The following is a 21,888-nucleotide window of genomic DNA, read 5'->3' on the forward strand; positions in this document are numbered from 1 at the left end:
ACTTTTTATATAATGCACTGAAATATTTCATTACAGCTTTTGATGATGCATATGCGGAATTCCAGCGACTCAAGTAAGCCATACATTTTTTATTTAGATCCTGTAGTTAGTGCCTTAATTATACAGTACAATATTAATTTATTTCTTTTCTTTTACACCTTCCCCGACTATAGGGCAGCGGCTTTTGCGGAGAAGAGTAAGTATATTTTACATATTTTAAGAGACAATCTACTTCTAATCTTGTGACTTTTTTTTTTAATTTGGCAAACCTAATTCCAAGTTCCCATGTTTTTCATAGTTCCATGACAGCAGAACCAACACATTGTTGCAGAATTTGGCCACAGAATTTGCTGTCATTTTTCAAAAATTGTGTCTAATCCTCTTTAGTTGCAAAGGAAACTTGCCAAATGAGACCTGGGTGGGTAACCACTGCTATGCTTTCTTAGAGAGCCTGAAACAATAAATTTAAAAGTTGTGAACTTCCTTCATCACACTGGGATGATGACTTTGAAACGTAATGATAACTACCACCTGGATGCTAAAAACCTAAATTGTTCTTGCTTTGTTGTGTTCCAAAAGCTTATACTGTCAGAGTCTCTCTAACAACGTCTTCGAGGCAATTGTATGTTTGGTACAAAAATCTGTGGCACATTGTACATTAAAAATTTGAGGGAAGCATAAAATAGTTAATATTAAAATAAATAGCATCAGGAATACTGTATGGATTGTATTATTTTCATATTTCATTTAATACAAATCCTATTTTTAAGATACTGCCTCCTAGATGCTTGAAACTGCCCAAGAATTTCCTTTTGGTCTGAAGTCACCAATTTATTGCTAATACTACATCAGGATTTGTAAAGATTAACATATTTAGTGAGTAATAAATTCTTTCAGACTTTGTGATGGTTTGTTATATTATGATTATTATTTAATTACTAGATCGTGGTAAAGTGATAGGAGGTTTGCCCGATGTGGTGACTATAATGGAAGGCAAGGTAAGGATGACTTTTGTCATTGTCATGTTCATATGTTGGGATTTCTGTGTTAGTGGGGATGAGGCAGTGGTTCAGAGAAGTAAAGAACCACGCAGTGTAGCCTTTTGGATGGAGAATGTATTAATTATTATGATTAGGATTATCAAAGCTGACCAGGGGATTTAATGACAAAGTTCCCACTAACTTCAGTGGGAGTTTTGTGGTAAATGCCCCTGTCAGCTTTGAAAATCTTCACCCATTATTTAATTTTAATTATTTATTTTATTATTTATTTGGATATTTACTGTTCTATGTGAACAGCCCCTCTCCCCCTCCCCCCCAGATCTGCAAGGGTCGCAAAGTCCCTTTTTCCTTTTTATCAGCGGCTTGGTGACCCCTACTTATAGTCAAGTGGGCCCAAGATCCTGAGCACTTGTGGCTGGGTTCATAAAGTAGCAGACAACCGATAACCCTTACAATGTGTACAGCCTGGGCCCTTGAGGTCGGGACATGGTATAGCATTGAAACAACAGGGAGAAGTAGAGTGAAGTCCATGAGCCTGCAGCTCTCCGTGCTGCAGCCCCACTTTCTTCTGGAGTCCTGGTGCTGTGGGGTAGGATGGTCAGCAGTAGGCTGGGCAGTAGTAAAGAGAGAGGCTGCTCAGGCTTTCCACAGGGACTGAAGGCACTGGTGCAGCATGGAACCTCTCCCTGCACTCTCTGGGCTGAGCCCTGCCCTGGCATATTTGTTAATAAGCAGCATGTCTGTTGCCAACATCTCTATTCCATTAGCATTAAAATCAATGGGATGGGATCAGTTCCTGGCAAAATATTGCTATTAACTGAACGTTGTTAATATCGGGTTGCTATTAACTAGTATCCACTACAGAGGAAATCAGTGACCAACAGGTGGTATTCTTCTTCTTCTTTGTGTAGTGTTCCTATGGGTGCTCCACTTCAGGTGCGCATGCACCTCTCAAGCCCCGGATCAGAGATTTTTCTGCTAGCAGTGCCCATTTGGTCCAGGCATGTGCCCTGTGGCAGACAAAGGCGGTATAGGAATGCGTGGACAAACCACCCTTAGTTCCTTCTCTATTGCTTGAGCTGAGATGGAGCTCTAACTTGCCCACCTTGAGCACGCCTCAGCTATTTCATATTCTTCTTAAGGTAATATTAGTATAGTTAGAAAGAGTTGTAGTTAGTAAGGCTAAAAACTATGTCTACCCTAGAGATCTTACAGCAACTTACAAACTATAATAGATTTGACAGACTTTATTGAGCACCTGCCACAGGAACATGGGTAGCAATTCCAGTCCATAATTTCAGAGGGCCATTGTCCAAGACTGCTCTTCAAGCATCCTTGGATGCTGCAAACACTGCCTTCACATCCATCTCCATGGCAGTAGTTATGCACAGGGCATCATGGCTCCAGCTCTTGGGGTTTCTCAGAAAAGAAGAGGACCTCCCCTTTAATGGCCATTGGCTTTTCTCAGAGACCACAGAGGAGGTCTTGCATACACTGAAGGATTTCTGAGCCACTTTACATTCGCTGGACATATATACACCTACAAATAAGAGAGAGGTTAGTAGATCACAAATTGCCTAGAGATTATGTCCTGCTAAATCCTCTGGATTCCGTAGATCCACCGAGCCCCTAGGAGAAGACATGTTTCAGAGAAATAGGGCTGCTCACCCACCCTCCACAACCACCCGACCATCTTCTAAGTATAAATTTTGATGGGCTGGTCTAGGGTTTGAATCCTCCCACATCTTTGGTTTTACAGCTGCACCCATTTGCCCACCACCCTCCATATGGAGACCACCTTTCTTATTTCCAACATGCCTGGAGGTTGATTACTACAGACAAGTGGGTCATAGTGGTTATAACATTGGGCTATACCATCTATTTTACATCACTCCTACCCTTCCACTCCCCTTCCCTGTCCTCCTTCAGGGACCCTTCTCACAAGCTTGTATGAAGACAGGAGGTGAACTCTCTCCTCAGGATAGAAGCAGTAGAACTGGTCCCTTCCCCTCACATGGACAAAGGGTTTTACTAGAAGTATTTCCTTGCACCAAAGAAGAACGGAGTGCGAAGACGAATCTTAGATTTTTAAGACTTCTAAACAAATTCGTAAAGTCTCAAAAGTTCAGGATGGTGACTCTGGCACCTATAATTTCTTCACTGAAAAAGGGGCATTGGTTTTTGGTCCTCAGCCTACAAGATGCCTTCTTCCAACATACACCTTTTGCACAGGAAATATCTATGATGCACTATAGGTCGGGATAATTTCATAAGAACATAATTAAATGAATTCTTTGCATCGGTCTTTATGGCTGAAGATGTGAGGGAGATTCCCAAACCTGAGCCATTATTTTTAGGTGACAAATCTGTGGTGTCATTAGAGGAGGTTTTGGAATAAATTGATAAACTAAACTGTAAGAACTCATCAGGACCACATGGTATTCATCCAAGAGTTCTGAAGGAACTTAAATGTGAAATTGCAGAAATACTAACTGTGATATGTTTCAGAGTGGTAGCCATGTTAGTCTGTATCAGCAAAAACAACGAGGAGTCCTTGTGGCACCTTAGAGACTAACAAATTTATTTGGCCATAAGCTTTCATGGGCTCAAACCTGCTTCCTCGGATGCATAGAGTGGAAAATACAGTATGTAACCTACCATTTAAATCAGCTTCTGTAGCAGATGACTGGAGAATAGCTAATGTGACACCAATTTTTAAAAAAGGCTCCAGAGGTGATCCCACCAATTGCAGGGTAGTAAGTCTAACTTCAGGACCTGGCAAACTGGTTGAAACTATAGTAAAGAATAGAATTATCAGACACATAAATGAATACAATTTGTTGGAGAAGAGTCAACATGGTTTTTGTAAAGAGAAATCATACTTCACCAATATGCTATTATTCTTTGAAGCATGTGGGCAAGGGTGATCCAGTGGATATAATGTACTTAGATTTTCAAAAAGCCTTTGACAATGTCCCTCTCCAAAGGCTCTTAAGCAAAGCAAGCAGTCCTGGGATAAGCAGGAAGGTCCTTTCATGGATCTGTAACTGGTTAAAAGATAGAAAACAAAGGGTAGGAATAAATGGTCAGTTTTCAGAATGGAGAGAGGTAAATCATGGGCTTTCACAGGGGTCTGTACTGGACCAGTACTGTTCAACATATTCAGAAATGATCTGGAAAAAGGGGTAAACAGTGAGATGGCAAAATCTGCAGATGTTACAAAACTACTCATAGACTTTAAGGTCAGAAGGGACCATTATGATCATCTAGTCTGACCTCCTGCACAATGCAAGCCACAGAATCTCACCCCACTCCTGTAACAAACCCCTAACCTATGTCTGAGTTATTGAAGTCCTCAGATTATGGTTTGAAAACCTCAAGTTGCAGAGAATCCTCTAGCAAGTGACCCATGCCCCATGCTGCAGAGGAAGGCGAAAACCCTCCAGAGCCTCTGCCAATCTGCCATGAAGGAAAATTCCTTCCTGACCCCAAATATAGTGATCAGTTAAACCCTGAGCATGTGGGCAAAACTCACCAGCCAGCACCCAAGAAAGAATTCTCTGTAGTAACTCAGATCCCACCCCATCTAACATCCCATCACAGACCACTAGGCATATTTACCTGCTGATAATCAAAGATCAATTTCCAAATTAATTGCCAAAATTAGGCTATCCCATCATACCATCCCCTCCATAAACTTATCAAGCTTAGTCTTAAAGCCAGATATGTCTTTTGCCCCCACTACTCCCCTTGGAAGGCTGTTCCAGAACTCCACTCCTCTAATGGTTAGAAACCTTCATCTAATTTCAAGTCTAAACTTCCTAGTGTCCAGTTTATATCCATTTGTTCTTGTGTCCACATTGGTACTAAGCTTAAATAATTCCTCTCCCTCCCTAATATTTATCCCTCTGATATATTTATAAAGAGCAATCATATCCCCCCTCAACCTTCTTTTGGTTAGGCTAAACAAGCCAAGCTCTTTGAGTCTCCTTTCATAAAATAGGTTTTCTATTCCTCGGGTCATCCCAGTAGCCCTTCTCTGTACCTGTTCCAGTTTGAATTCATCCTTCTTAAACATGGGAGACCAGAACTGCACACAGTATTCCAGATGAGGTCTCACCAGTGCCTTGTATAACGGTACTAACACCTCCTTATCTTTGCTGGAAATACCTCGCCTGATGCATCCTAAAACCGCATTAGCTTTTTTAATGGCCATATCACATTGGTGGCTCATAGTCATCCTGTAATCAACCAATACTCTGAGGTCCTTCTCCTCCTCTGTTACTTCCAACTGATGTGTCCCCAATTTATAACTAAAATTCTTGTTATTAATCCCTAAATGCATAACCTTGCACTTTTCACTATTAAATTTCATCCTATTACTATTACTCCAGTTTACAATGTCATCTAGCAGAGAGAAAAGAAAAAAAAAATAATCCTGGCTTTTGGATTCTATCTTTCCTACACGCTGCTGCCACCATGTCATGGTATGAACCCCCACTCTGAACCTTAGTGTCCAAAAGATGGGGTACCAGCATGAATTCATCTAAACTTAATTACTAGCTCAGATCTGATAGGGCTGCCACCACACAAAATTATAGTTTTGGGACACTTTCTGACTCCCCAAATCCTTCCCTGGGGACCCCAAGACCCAACCCACCCTTTGGATCTTAACACAAGGAAAGTAATCCCTTTCCCCCACCGTTGCCTCTCCCAGGATCCTGGGTTACCCTGGAAGATCACTGTGATTCAAACTCCTTGAATCTTAAAACATAGAGGAATCAGGCTTTTCCTCTCCCTTCTCTCCCCCTCACAGACTCTCCCTGAGAGAGAGATAATGATACTAATACAGAGAGAAATCAGGTTTTTCCTCCCTCCTTCTCTCCTTTCTCCCACCAATTCCCTGGTGAGTACAGACCTCCTCCCCTTGGGTCTTACACAAGATAACCATAAGATCAGTCAGGTTCTTAAAAGAAAAGCTTTTAATTAAAGAAAGAAAAAAGTAAAAATTATCTCTGTAAAATCAAGATGGAAAATGTTACAGGGTCTTTCAGCTTATAGACACCAGAGAGAATACTCCCCCCAGTACAAATACAAGTTCCAGCAAAATACACGTTTGCAAATAAAGAAAACAATCCAAAAGACTAAACCGCCTTTCTAACTGGTACTTACTAAATTGAACAGAATAGGCTGTTTCAGAAGATGGGAGGAATCAGTTACATGTCTGGCTTCTCTTAATCCCAAGAGAGAACAAAAGACCCCGTGAAACAGCCCAAAACAAAAGCTTCCCTCCACCTAGATTTGAAAGTATCTTGTCTCCTGATTGGTCCTCTTGTCAGGTGTTCCAGGTTCACTGTTTGTTAACCCTTTATAGGTAAAAGAGACATTAACCCTTAACTATCTGTTTATGACAGCTTGACCTTGCACTTTTCACTATTAAATTTCATCCTGTTACTATTACTCCAGTTTACAACGTCATCCAGGTCTTCCTGTATGATATCCCGGTCCTTCTCTGTGTTAGCAATACCTCCCAGTTTTGTGTCATCCACAAGATAGTTAAGTCCAAAGCAGGCTGCAGAGTTACAAAGGGGTCTCACAAAACTGGGTGACTGGGCAACAAAATGGCAATTCAATGTTGTAATGTATAATGGAAAACATAATCCCAACTAAACATATAAAATGATAAATTATCTGTTCAACTGAAGAAAGAGATTTTGGCATCATTCTGGATAGTTCTCTGAAAACAGCGATAGCCAAAATAGCTAACAGAATGTTGGGAATCATTAGAAAAGGGCTAGATAATAAGACAGAAAATATCATATTGCCTCTCTATAAATCCATAGTATGCCCGCATCTTGAATAGTGCATGCAGATGTGGTCGCCGCATCTCAAAAAGGATATATATTGGAAAAGATTCAGAAAAGAGCAACAAAAAATGATTAGGAGTATGGAACAGCTTACATCTGAGGAGGGGATCACTTGATGATTATGTGCTCTGTTCATTTATTCATTCCTTCTGAAGTACCTGGCATTGGCCACTGTTGGAAGACAGGATTCTGGGCTAGATGGCCCATTGATATGACTCAGTATGGGCATTCTTATGTTCTTATGTTGGAGCTCTGGGCTGTCAGGAAGGCCTGCCTCCATTTCCTCTCTCATCAGGGCAAATAAATCAGGGCTGTGATGGACAATGTGTCCTGCATGTTTTAAAGCAACAAGCAGGGAGGAGCAAGTGTCCCCTCTATGCACCAAAGCCATGAAGCTATGGAACCCGGTGCGTAGCTCATCAGATCCAAATTTTGGTCTACCTGCCAGGTGTTCAGAACAGTGACTTCTTTTTGGACTATGAATGAGTGCTAGACCCTCAAGTCCTCCACAGCATATTCCATCTTCAGAAACAAGAAGTGCCATTTCTTCTGCTCAAGAAGGGTCTGGACCTCCACTCTTTGAGGGATGCCTTTCTTCTTTCCTGGAAGAAGGCTCTGCTCTGTGCATTTCCTCCAACTCTGCTGATACCGAGGTCTTGTCTACACTAATGCTTTAAGTTGATCTAAGTGATGCTAGTAAAGTTACCTAAATTACGTAATTTAAGTTACGTAACTTACAGTGATTCAAAGTGTCTATGGGAGATAATCTCCTGTCAACATAGCTTCTGCCTCTCATTGAGATGGAGTTCTGAAGTCGATGGGAGAGCGCTCTCCCATCAACTTAGTGCTTCTTCACCAGATCTGCTAAATCGGCACTGCTGTGTTGATGGCAGTGGCGCTGACTTAGTGTGGTAGTGAAGACTAAGTGTGATGAACAAAATAATATGGGACAAAACCAGGGTAATCCTTATAGTACCACCCCGCCGAGACAAACTTGCTAGCCTTACCTACCTCATTTATGCCTCCATCCAGAGCTCAAGATACTGATCATTCCTTGTCTCTGTTCTCAGGATGTGGGACTCATGTTTCACCCCAGACTAGGGGTTCTCTGCCTGCAGGCATGGTTCTTTGATGATTCATGGGCTAGAATCCTCCTGCTCTGACAAAGTGCAACAGGTGTTACTGAATGGTATGAAGAAGTCAACCTGTACTGCCTATCTGAAGAAATGGAAGAGAATCTCTCATTGGTGCTGTCATTGCTACTTCCCACTTGGATCTGTGTCTCTTTCAGCCATCCTGGATTATCTCCTGGATCTGAAGATAGCAGGGTTATCAATTAGCGCAGCCAAGGTCCATTTGGCTGCAATATCAGCCTTTCATCTGACTATAGAAGAGTTTTTTTTCCATATTTGCTCATCCCGTATCATCTAAATTTAATAAGGGTTTAGGAAATCATTACCTCCAGCCTAGAGACCCCACTCTGACTTGGGACATCAACCAAGTCTCAATTACCTTTATTAAACATCCATTTGGACCTATGGCAATCTGTTCTTTACTCCCTTTATCTATGAAGACGGCCTTTCTAGTAGCCATCATTTATTACATAGAGTTGGGAAGATTGGTGCCTTGATGGCAGACTCCCCCATTGATGGTAGTCTTCAAGGATACGGTTTCTTTACACCCACATCCTAAATTTTTACCTAAGTTTCTCTTGGAGTTCCACCTTAACCCATCTATTCATATACCAGTGTTTCTCCTGAAGCCGCATAACTCTCTTCGGGAGTCTTGTTTTCATACCCTGGATATTAGAAGGGCAGCACTGGCCTTCTTCTTGGATAGTACCAAGCAATTTTGAAGGTCATCCATGCTGTTCATCTCCTTCATGGATCCACGATTTCTGCTCAGAGACTATTGAGATGGATAGCTGGATGTACTGCCACTTGTTATAAGACACAAGGGTTCATCCTCCTGAAAAGGTGATAGCACATACCATTAAGTCCATGCAGCATCCACAGTACTGCTTAAGAATGTACCTGTGTCTGAGATATGTAGGCCACTATGTGGGCTTCAATACATTCAATTTCAAAGCACTATGCTTTTATCCATTCCATCAGATCCTATTCAGCATTAGGTACTGCAGTTCTATCTTCAGTTCTGGACTTAGTTCCGAAGCTCCCTGCTCCCTCTGGGGAAACTACTCATGTTGCTTAAAGTGGAGCACCCATAGTGACACTACTCAAAGAAGAAGAGGTTACTTACCTCATTCAGTAACTGCAGTTCATTGAGATGTGTGTCCCTAAGGGTGCTCCATCACCCACCCTTCCTTTCCCCCTGTTTCTGACTGTTCTCTGTGGAGATGTTCAAGTGGAGAAGGAACTGAAGGCGGTTCACCTGTGCATCCCTATATAGTCTCAGTGTCAGGCATGAGGAGGTGCAGGCTGCAGGCATGGGCCAATGGGCACTGCTAGCAGAAAAATCTCCCATCAAGGGCTTGAGAGGCAAATGTGCACCTGAAGTGAAGCATCCATAAGGACACATATCTCGAACTGTAGTTACTATACAGGGTGACAAGTATCAGAGGGGTAGCCGTGTTAGTTTGGATCTGTAAAAGTAGCAAAGATTTCTGTGACACCTTACAGACTAACTGACATATTGGAGCATGAGCTTTCGTGGATGAATACCCACTTTGTCGGATGCATGTGACAAAGTGGGTATTCACCCATGAAAGCTCATGCTCCAATACATTTGTTAGTCTATAAGGTGCCACAGAACTCTTTGCTGCCTATACAGGGTGAGTAACCTCTTATATGATTTTGTGTCTGTCTGTATGAAAAACAGAACTGCCCCCAAGTTTCCCAACAGGCCTTACCTGCTTGGTGTAATAGAAACTTGATGAGAAGGGCTGTTGTCCATGGTGGGAAGTCAATAGCTCTCTCCTCTGAATGGAGTGGATCTCTGATGGTCTCCAGCCCTGTCCATCCTTCAGCTCTGGATGCAGAAGAGGCCTGCCAGGTTTATCTAGCAGTCAGTTCTCACAGAAACAGGGGAATATTGGGTTTCAGTCTCGCCATCATGAAACTGGGGGGTCTAGATTGGTCTCGAGCGCCAGCGCATAATTTGTAAAGAACGAGGTTACAGGGCTCAAAATAGCATCCTCCACACAACGTGACCTTGCATGCACCATATGTGCAAGGTCACATTTTCTGCCACTGAGTGAAGAGGGGCCAGAGCTGAGCCCCAGCAAGGCCCTGTAGAAAATATGGTCTGTCAAGTCCTTTGGCTATGAGAGACAAAATGGCATCATCTTTTCTGCAGAAAGAGTAACTCCTGGGCTGCTTCCCCTCCAGTTGCTGTAATCTGATTCCCTGCAGCCAGCTCTTTCTCTAAAGAAACACTGTCCCTATTTGGGCTTAGCTCACAAGTCAGGGTAGTCCAAGCCATCTGTAGCTATCTGGGGCCTATCCATTGGGCTCCTGGCTCAGCTCCGAGAGAAATGTGTTTTGTGTGTGTCAAGCACAATTCAGGCAAACAGTCACATGGTAAGTCTACTCATTGAGTTGGGGGTGTAATTCCCAGCTCAAGGAGACATGCCTGTATTAGCTTGCTAAAATTAGAGTGTAGCCATGGCAGTAGGAGGAGTAACTACCCTCTGTACGATCCAATGCAAGACACTCAATCGGTAGGTCCCAGTCCATTTAGGGTATTATAAATCAAAATAAACATCTTAAGGTCAACATTTCAGTAATGAAACAACTTAGTGCAGCTGTACCCTAATATGTACATGTTCAATTTCCAATGTGCACACATGCAAGTTGCAGTTTGCTTGCACAAAATCATGCCTTGAAAAGTCTGGCTCTAAATTAAGGCTATGTTATATGATGAGTTTAAAGAAACAAAAGGCTTCTGTGGGATGCCTGATGCTATGAGGAAGCTAGAAGATTAAACCCTGAATCGGTGAAGAAGTCATTTCTGCTGTCTGAAATCAGAGCGAAATGGAATGGATCATGGAGAAGTAAAACTTTAAATTCGCAGAGTTTTATTAACAATTTTTATAAGAAACCAAAAATGTACAAAGTGAAAGTGCAATCAAGTTATAAAAAGCAGTTACAACAAAAGGGTGGAACATGATCCTAATATGAGGATGTATTCACATAAATATGTACATACAAGTTGACACTTATAAAGAGACAATAGGGAATTATAGAAATGTAGGGCTGGAAGGGGGCCTTGAGAAGTCATTTAGTATAACCCTCTGTGCTGAGGCAGGACCAAGTAAACCTCGCCCACCCCTGACAGGTGTTTGTACAACTTGTTTTTAAAAACCTCCAACAGCAGGTGTCTATTTCTGTGTGACTAACCTGAGGCATGATGGATGCTAACAGCTTTATTGTAAAAAGAGCGTATACTGTCTCGAGCTCTTGATAAAGTTGTGCTGCAGTATTCTTCACATACCACCACCTAGTGACTAAACTAATGCAGTTAAAACTTTCCATCACCTCTTTCCTTTTCTGCATTTTAACAACTTTTAAAACTATACAATTGTTTTTTACATCTCAACACATGTTCATCTGTTAATCATCCCTAAATCATACTGTTTTTTCAACTCTATTGCCAGAACTGATAACAACTTAGTGACTAGACTGTCTTTTTATTTGCAAGGGCTCTCTCAGGCAGGTTTGGAGTAGGTGAATCTTCTTCTGGTTCTTCACCTGCAGTTTGTAGAGTTTGTTCAGTTGATTGTTCATTCTCTGGAAAAAACGGAAGATGTTGATGGTTCCTGTTGAACTCTCTGCCGTCTGTCTCAATAGAGTATAATCAGAGTGAGGCAGTCTTTTTTTTTTTTACAACAGCAGGGAGTTCTCCATCCTTTACTTCCATCCAGTTTTGACACAAATATGGTTACCAAGTTCCAGATCAGGCAATTATCTGAATGATATAGGCTATAGAAGTGTTCATAAGATCTTTTTGTCTTTTGATCTGATTTGGCTACTCTTCTTAGGTCTGGCCACTTTGGGGCTGGATTTTTTTACGGGGTTAGAACAGTAGTCCTGACTTGCCTGCCCATTAGAGGTTGATCTGGGGTTTAATGTTGATCTGTAGCTCAGAAGAACAAGGAATGGATCTTCCTGGCTCAATATTTTCTTGGCTGTCTGAACAGCCCTATCAGCCTCACCATTTGCTGATAATGGGTAATGTGAGCTGCTAGTGATGTGTTCAAAATCATATTTTGTGTGGAATGACTTAAATTTAGCTGTGGTGAGTTTTGATCCATTGTCCATCAATAGTTGTTCTGGAATAACACAATGGATGAATGTGCTCTTTAATTTCTTGATAACACTGTTACACGTTGCATCTTTCGGATATATTGTTTCAATATATCTAGAAAAATAATCCATTACAACTTGGTAGTGGTGTCCTCTGAATTCATATAAATCTTCTGCTAGCCTCTTCCAGGGTCTATCTGGTAGAAGTATTATTAGAGGTGCGTTGCGTTGTGTTGGTCTGTTAGTTCTGCAACGTTTGCATGAAAATACTTTATTCTTCACATCCTTGCTGATTTCAGGCCACTTCACTGACTGACTGGCCCATTCACAGCATTTAGTAAACCTTTGATGTCCTTTATGGATGTGATTTAGAATTGCCATCTTTGAAAGGAGAAATGTGATTACCTTTAATCATTAGTCCATTGGACTCACTTAATTGTCTTCATACAACAAAATAGTCTTGTGCCATGTTCATAGTGTTCTTTAGATACTTAAGCCATCCTGTCTGAATATAACTAAAAACTTATTTGAATTTGCTTATATGCCCAGGTTGCTTTTTGTAGCAGGTATAGTCACACACCTCACATTGGGCTGTAAGCTTCCAATTAACAGTCTTTCCACAAATATCCAGTTTCACCCTCCATGCTGTGTGTCATTACGCGTGCTTAAACCCAGAAAAAATGGCTCTATTCTCGGTGGTCATTTCCCATACTGCCTTTGTGAGGCAGAGAGCTGCAAAATGTCCAATTTTTGTCAATTTACTGCACTTGGCTCCTTTATCTGAACAATCACCTCTTGGACTGTGATCTTTCCCACATCTTGTGCATCTAATCTGAAAAGTGTTATGTTTTACCTGGGGCTTACCCCACATTGCCTTTGAGGATTCCTGCAATTGCTTTTTGCAGCTGTGCTCTGTGTCCTGTTGTGATTCTGTTTGCAAGTCACTTCCTCTAGGTTTCTTTCTGGCAGATACTGGTCTCTGCTTTGATTTTTAATGATCTCTAATTGTCTTGCCATTTCTATTGCTCTGTGAAGGGTTAAATCTCTCCTTATCTAAAATGTCAATCAGTATTCTGCTTTTCCTTTTTGTGTTCAGAATCAGTTTTCTGCCCTGTCAGGCAAGTCTCTTATGAAAGATTCCACAGATTCCCCAGGAATTTGGACACACTGGTAGAAAAACGCTTATGCTGTTATAAACCACATTATGCTGAGGTATAAATTGCTCATCAAATGTAGCCAGCGCCACAGTGTAACTGTTCTTGTGGTTTTCCTCTCCAAAGGCAAAGAACTTAAAGATATATTCAGTTTCCCTGCCAATGGCATAGACTAGGGAAATAACTTGCATTTTCCTGCAATTACTTGTGATGCAAAAACATGGAAACTGCTCTTTCCAAACAGGCCTCTCTGATGGCTTGTCGAAGCCGAAGCTCTTTGGGGTGTGAAACTTTGGCATTTTGATGAAATTCTGCAGTTTCTATTGTTTTTCTTCTGACACCATGTCAAGTTAGTCACACAGACACAAAGGCAAAATGGATGCTAGCAACCACAACAACTTTATTGTAAAAAGAATGTAGATTGTCTCCAGCACTCAGTAAAGGTATGCTGCAGTATTCTTCATACAGCCAGTGACAAAATATTATACTGCAACCTCCCTTAGTAACCTATCCCAGTACTTAACTATTCTTATGGTTAGAAAATTTCCTTTAATATCTAACCTTAGTCTCCCTTGCTGCAGATTATGATTATTTCTTGTCCTGCCTTCAAGGACATGAATCATCATCCTTTTTATAACAGCCCTTAATGTATTCAAACACTGTTATCATATGAATGATTTTAAAGGTGACCACTGTAGTTCAATAAACCAGAGCAGCCCCAAATACACAAGAGTGACTATTTTGGATATTTACATGCACCCTAGGTATCAGCACTCTGACTGATTCTCAATATTGACATATTAAAAAAATCTCCAATATTGATGGGTGTTGAGGTCAAACTGGTGACATTTAGACATTATGTTCTCTCTCAAATGCTGCAGTTCAGTGGCCTGAAATGTTAAAAATAACTTCATTGGAGTGCAATTTGTGGGCAGAATGAAAGAGAGAGAGTCAAAGGTGCATTATATTTGAAATGAACCACATGACTATACAATGTCTCATATAGGTCTTCTATTTATTATACTGATCTCATCACCACATATATAGTGATAGACAGACATATATATTATAGAAATATATCTGACAAATTTCTATGTCTTATACTTGTAAACTATACTGTATATAAAAACATATTTAGTGTTATTATTTAACCACTAGACAGAGCCTAGATGACTGAAGAGTCTATAACAGGGGTCGATAACCTTTCAGAAGTGCTGTGCCGAGTCTTCATTTATTCACTCTAATTTAAGGTTTTGCGTGCCAGTAATACATTTTAATGTTTTTAGAAGGTCTCTTTCTGTAAGTCTATAATATATAACTAAACTGTTGTTGTATGTAAAGTAAATACAGTTTTTAAAATATTTAAGAAGCTTCATTTAAAATTAAATTAAAATGCAGAGCCCCCCGGTCCAGTGGCCAGGACCCAAGCAGTGTGAGTGCCACTGAAAATCAGCTCATGTACCGCCTTCGGCACGAGTGCCATAGGTTGCCTACCCCTGGTCTATAATATTAGTTGCCTTCACAGTGAATTTAAACATCTCCAGTAATATTCTTGGGAGGCCTGCAGATGAAGTAGTTCGCTCAGCTCTTCCAATGGTGCGTATGTAGAAATTTCAAAGGATGTTTTTAAACGTATCATTGTCTGAACATCATGTTAGACGAATGGCTTGTCAGGAGTCTGCTGCAGGCAATACTGCTGCAGGCAATACTGCAATGACAGTCCAAATTACCATCTTCAGACAATCCTCGGGCTATTATTGAATCACAATCACTGGTAAGATGGCGGAAAGGTTGTGTCTCAACCAAGGAAAGTTAGAAATATAATTTATGTATCTGTATTTTCAGTCTTCACAAGTCTAAATGTATGTGTATTAGCCACAGTTTGATTAGTGAAGCTAAAATTAAATCTCAAAGTGAACCCACTCTTAAACAGTGTGATCTATATAGATGATGTGGATTCTTCCTGTCCCTCTCCCCAGAACACCCATAGAATCATAAAAATGTAGGGCTGTAAGGGACTTTGAAAAGGCATCTAGCCCATGCTTGTGGATGGTCAATGTAAATAAAATGTCTCACGGTTCGCCAGTGAATTACCCTGATGGGACATGTGCTGAAGGTTGACGACCCCTGGTCTAATGTATCTAAATATTTTGGCTTGCAGTGTTTCCCCTTTGTTGCTAATATTAATTGTGTTTAATATATGGTCACAATTTACCTTTTTAGTGAAAACTGATGCAAAATAGACATTAAACTCCTCAGCCTTTTTGATGTCCATTATTGGGCTCTGCTGCCCTGCTGAGTAGAAGACCTACACTTTCTTTGTCTTTCTCTTGCTCCTAATGTATAATAAGTGTGGTAACAACCAGCATGCTCAAATAAACCTTCAATTTGACTGATGCCTTAAATGACTTTTCTTTTTCTTAGACTTTGAATCTGACCTGTTCTGTATTTGGAAATCCTGATCCTGAAGTGGTGTGGCTTTGGAATGACAAGAAATTTGAACTTAATGAACATTATTTAGTTTCAATGGAGCATGGAAACGTTGCCAGCTTTACAATCAAGGGAGTGTCCTCAGAGGACTCAGGCAAATATAGCATCAATGTCAAGAACAAGTATGGTGGGGAAACAGTGGATGTCACTGTAAGTGTGTACAAACATGGTGAAGAGATGCCTGACATTAAACCTTCCCAGGTTGCTAAACCACGGATAATACCACCACCAGCACAAGCCACAGCACCTCCAGAAGCAAAAACAACCTCCACAGCTGAGAAATCCAGCAGGAAATAAAGTTTGAAAGCCATGTTTGACAGACAAAACCATATAGATGAGCTGTAGTTGAAGCGTTGCTGCAAATAGATAACTGGCACTGTCCAAGGAGATGAGCTTTTAAAGGCTTGCATTAGAGAGACAGCTGTGCAACAGTATTGTACGTTTGTGCAGTTATGTCTTTATGAAAAAATGCAATATGGCACGTCTTACAAATAGCAACAGGCCCAATACCTGCCATTGGGTTTAATTATCAATGGCAGTTTCTATAAAGTTACAGTGATATAAATTTTCTTGCTGAGAATCAGTTCCCCAACAACAGAAGTCACATTCTGTAGTTAAATATGCATTCAGTGCTGCACCTACTCATTACTCACATGTGGAGTCTTTTGACTTTGAAGGTGCTTCTCATCTGAGTAAGGCAAACTGAGATGGCCACTGTAGTCTGTATTTAGTAGCAGTGTTATTCTGTGCTGCAAACTGATCTTTGGTAGTGTTCTACAGATGATCACAGTGGACTTGTTAAAGCATAAGTTACAGGGTTGTATTTTGTTTTTTTGCTTTGTGCTGATAAAACTTAAAAAGTCACCTTGTGCGTCTCACTGCACCAAATCACACCTAACTAATTTGGTTTACTCTTTCATTGTTTAATTATGGCTTATTGCATAATTTCACAGCTGGTAGCATGCGGACAATGGATTTTCAATAAAGAAAACACATTGTGGTTAATCACAGTCACTGTGTGGCACTTACAACATTACATTTGCTCTTTATGGTATAGGTCAAGATGCAAATTTAAACTGGAAAAACAAGACACATATACAATTGTGCAGCTTTCTAGGGTTATTATGGGTCAGATCCTGCTTCTGCTAAAACCAATGGTAAAACTCCGTGATGTCTGTGGGAGCAGGAGCTTAATATTAGACCATGATTCTGCAGACACTTAAGCATGCACTTACCTTGAAGCATGCGAGGAGTCCCACTGAATCAATTTCAGTGGGACTACTCAAGTGCCCAAAATTAAGTATGCACTTGAGTGTTGGCAGGATTGGGGTTTTGGTGCCAGATTAGCTACACAATTACAGCCCCATTGTCCACTCAGGCTCTAATCTGTCCATAAATGCCCAGCAGAGAATTCCCCTATTGGATAGTAATTCCTGCTTACACAAGTATGCTGGATCCAGACCCTGCACCTGTGGCCTCCCCTCCCCTGGAGTAGGGTAAGTATCCGGGAGGGAGGAGAGGAGAGGGCATGGTGCAGTGTAACTATGCTATTCAGATACTTCATTGGGTAGGATCCTATGGCAGTAGTGGAACTCAGCGAAGCCAGCTGCAGCCATAAGTCATGTTGGGGTCACAGCTGGTACCTGAGAATCAGGGCCATAACCAGATGCCTCAGGGCCACCTCCTACATCAAGTAGTGCTCAGGTGCAGGAATGGATTGAACTTTTAGCGTGTTCCACACAACTGGAAATCTGAGGGTGGACATAGAAATCATGGCCCAAGTCCACAAAGATAGTTAACCTCCTAGCTCCTATTGAAATCAACAGGCGTTAGATGCCTAAATACCTTTTGAGGATCTGGTCTAATAAACCTAATCCTGCTTCTCTTCCTCATATAAGTAGTAGAACACTATAGCAGAGGGACTACTAGTGTGACTAAGGCAAGTAGGATTTGATTTGATATAGTACCATTGGGACCACTTTGTGCTTAAAAGGAAAACTGATTGACAACTAAATTCCCTTTTAAACATGGCTACTTTTCCCCAGTACCAATTAATGAAGTATAGAGATCTTGAAGAAAAAATCTGCTCTTGAAACCATTGTCAACTGAATAGCCTGTGTAAAAATAAGCATAGAAGCTCTGGGAATTAAATATTTGTATAGTATGTATATTAAAATATATGCAATACTTTTTTAATCATTTCATAAGAATGGCCGTACTGGGTCAGACCAAAGGTCCATCAAGCCCAGTATCCTGTCTACCAACAGTGGCCAATGCCAGGTGCACCAGAGGGAGTGAACCTAACAGGTAATGATCAAGTGATCTCTCTCCTGCCGTCCATCATCACCCTCTGACAAACAGAGCCTAGGGTTACCATTCCTTACCCATTTTGGCTAATAGCCATTAATGGACTTTACCTCCATGAATTTATCCAGTTCTTTTTTAAACCCTGTTATAGTCTTAGCCTTCACAACCTCCTCAGGCAAGGAGTTCCACAAGTTGACTGTTTGCTGTGTGAAGAAGAATTTAATTTTGTTTGTTTAAAATCTGCTTCCTATTAATTTCATTTGGTAGCCCCTAGTTCTTATATTATGGGAATGAGTAAATAACTGTTCATTTAACAAACTGCTCTTTTAGGAGCAGTGTATCCTTATGGTTATGAAATGGAGAGGTGAAACGTAATGTATTATACAAACAATGTAGAAAAATGTTAGACAACAGTCAGAAATGGCTATTTCTGTGTGAATCAGTCCTGTATTTATGGACTCAACATACCTAGTCATTAACCGGGATGACCTAAGAGACAAAAACCTGCATTTAAAATGAAATCATTTGATCTGGGGGGGTTATAGAAGAGAAAAGTGAAGCAAGGATTTATCACTAAAATACCTGCCACAGTAAGAAAATGAAATGTTTTATTTGAATTTGACATCACAAGGATGAGATTGACCCTCTTAGTAAAATAAAATAACCCAGTTTTTCAATTATTATTGCAATTTAGTATTTAAGATCTTTTCAGAACACATCAGAGTCAGTCTCCACAGCATACAAAGTGACCATCAGCAAGAATTTAATATTATTCTTATCTCCTTCTACAGTACACAGGTTAAACGTAGCTGAGACTATCAAATTATTGCATGTTATGGCAGCTTTTCAGAGGTATCCTTGGGCATAGCAGACAAGGTTAAACTCATCTCAGTTGTATCTTTTAGCTGGCCCTTTTAGTTAAGCAAGCTTCAGTTATTTCCTTTCAGGCAGAGGGAAATAATTTATTGTGACAGTTAATCTTCTGCTGAAGTACAGAAATTATCATTCACTGAAATATTATATTCAAAAGATGAAGGATTTCTTATAAGATGTTTCATCTTTTTCAACGTGGTTATACTTGTTTTCTTTGTACACAGAGATCTCATTTTAAAACCACTAGTACGAAAATCAAGTGAGAGATTTTTCAAAGCAGACTTGCACTGAATTGTACACAGGAATTTTAAGGTGTAATGGGTATTAGAGGGGCAGATAGGGTAGCTTAGTAATCAAGTCAAATTGAATTCATGATTAGGTATGTTAGCATTTGCATGTACCCTTTATAAGCTTAATTTCCCTTTTAGTTTAATTAAATTACATTGTAGGATGAGGTGAAACAAAACTGTATATTTACTGGGCCAGATCCTCGGCTGGCACAAATCAGTCAAAGTCAATGAAATGATACCAGTTTACACAGTTGAGGATCTGGCATGTGATTTTTACAAAGCCAGGATCCCATTAAAATTAGACATACCTCCTAGAAATACTTTTATTACAATGGGGGCATGTCTACACTACAAAATTAAGTTGACTTTATCTAATTTGACCACGAGCCCTTGAATTAATAATGTCAATTGTGCATAGCCACACCATGCTCAGTGTCTCGATGGAGTGCTTCCTCACGAGAAGCATCTACATTGATGAACAAAACACTGCATCATGGGTAGCTATCCCAAAGTCCAACTTGCCACAGTGTGCTTTGGGAAGTTTGTGCAATGCCTCATGCGACCAGAACATTGCGTCGGCATCCCATGATGCACTATTCTCCCACCCTCACATGAATGGCAAACTCCTCAGTGGTTTTTGCACCTTAAATCATAACCCTAGAAGCATGGAGCCTGCTCATTTGTGCACTCGTGCTGTGAGCATCTCAAACACCTCGTGCCTTCTCCTGCAGTATTTCCAGAGTCGAAATAGGGTCCGCCACGCAGAATGTAGTGATGTCCTGCAAGTAGCCCTTGTGCAAGCTACTGAAAAAAACAATTCAGTTACTGATGTCAGTCACAGAGCAGCTGCATTCTGTTGAGTGCCATTTCTGGTCCTGTGAAACAAGCACTGACTAGGGGGAACTGCATCGTTTTGCAGGTATGGAATGATGAGCAGTGGCTGCAGAACTTTCAGATGCGGAAGGCCCCCTTCCAGGAACTTTGTGCAGAGCTTTTCCCTGCCTGCAGTTCAGCAACACAAAAATGAAAGCTGCTCTGAAAGTGGAGAAGTGAGTGGTGATTGCTATTTGGAAGCTTGCAATGCCAGACAGTTACTGGTCAGTGACTTCTACTACAAAGAGCAGTGAGTCTGGGAAATGTGAAGGATATAGTGGATGGTTTTGCCCCAATGGGGTTCCCTAATTGCGGTGGAGTGATAGATGGCATGCATATCCCCTCTTGGCACCAGACCACCTTGTCCAAGAGTAATAAACCAAAAGGGGTACTTTCCAATGGTGTTGCAAGCCCTGGTGGATAACGGGGCATTTTGCCAACATCAGAGTAGGATGGTTGGGAAAGGTTCATGACACGTGCATCTTTAGGAACTCAGGTCTGTTCAAAAAGCTGCAATTCGGGACTTTCTTTCTAGATCACAAAATTAACATTGACGACGTTGAGATGCCTGTAGTTATCCTGGGGGACCCAGCCTACTCCTTGCTCCCATGGCTCATGAAGTCATACACCGGCCGCCTGGACAGCAGTAAGGAACAGTTCAACTGTAGGCCCAGCAAGTGCAGAATGGTGGTTGAATATGTCTTTGGTCACTTGAAAGGGTGCTGGAGAAGTCTACTAACAAGGTTGGACCTTAGTGAGGACAACATTGCCATGGTTATAGCTGCCTGCTGTGTCCTCCATAATATCTGTGGGGGAAAAAAAGCGGGGGGAAATTCTCTGCTGGTGTGGGCAGTTGAGATAGATCACGTGGCAGCCATTTTTGGGCAGCCAGAAACCGGGGCAATAAGAAGAGCACAGCAAGGGGCACTGCATATCCATTAGGCTTTGAAAAGCCGTTTCAGTAATGAGTCACAGTAATGTGAGCTGCTTGTCTGCATTGTGCTTTCCTAAACGTTCACCTGGCTTGTATCACTGTCCCTGTAAAGCCAACCCCCTGCCCAAGCCAACTGCTTCTACTCAATAAAGAACATTTAGTTCTCGAAAAGAGGGAGAGCAAAAGAAAAGGTAATCTTAGGGAAAAGGGGTTGTAAACTTGGAATGAAAGAAACATTTTCAGCTGTGTAACATAGTACCTTATTATAGACCATCAAAGGTCTGTGAATAGGTGCCTTCTGTTCCTTGTACCTTGCTAAGTTAAGTTAAGTGAAAGGGATAATGGACTTCTTGCCCACGCCTCATGGAACACTTAGGGGAGAGTGATTCTGTGCCAGGTGATGCTGGCTGGCTGTCCATCAGAGTCTGCAGAGGGACTTTACTCTCCTGCTTCTGTTCCTGCAGTTCAACCAGATGCCTCAACATGTCTGCTTGTTCCCTCATAATCTGAAGCATCTCATCCTGTGCCGCATGGTCTCGCTCATTGAAAGCTTTCCAGCTGTCCATGTCCATGTCTAACTTCTCAAAGAGTGAAATCCGGCATGGTCTCAGCTCTGCATCAGTTGTCCCGGAGGCATTCATTATCTCAGTGAACATAGAATCATAAAATATTAGGGTTGAAAGAGACCTCAGGAGGTCATCTAGTCCAACCCCCTGCTCAAAGCAGGACCAACACCAACTAAATCATCCCAGCCAAGGATTTGTCAAGTCAGGCTTTAAAAATCTCTAAGAATGGAGATTCTACCACCTCCCTAGGTAACCCATTCCAGTGCTTC

General features: G+C 41.2%; 1 protein-coding gene across 1 annotated transcript in view; it reads left to right on the plus strand.

Annotated features, from left to right (window-relative positions):
* Nucleotides 1–16,802, plus strand: part of MYOM2 (myomesin 2) — a 133,345-nt gene extending 116,543 nt beyond the window's left edge. The window contains exons 34-37 of the mRNA XM_030555564.1: nt 37–73; nt 174–196; nt 943–998; nt 15,711–16,802. Coding sequence (XP_030411424.1) covers nt 37–73; nt 174–196; nt 943–998; nt 15,711–16,073 — 479 coding nt within the window. The 3' untranslated portion in view covers nt 16,074–16,802. The remainder of the gene's footprint in view (nt 1–36; nt 74–173; nt 197–942; nt 999–15,710) is intronic.
* The last annotated feature ends 5,086 nt before the right edge of the window (nt 16,803–21,888 follow it).

The sequence above is a fragment of the Gopherus evgoodei genome, chromosome 3 (genome assembly GCF_007399415.2).
Source record: "Gopherus evgoodei ecotype Sinaloan lineage chromosome 3, rGopEvg1_v1.p, whole genome shotgun sequence".
NCBI classification, from domain to species: Eukaryota; Metazoa; Chordata; order Testudines; family Testudinidae; genus Gopherus; species Gopherus evgoodei.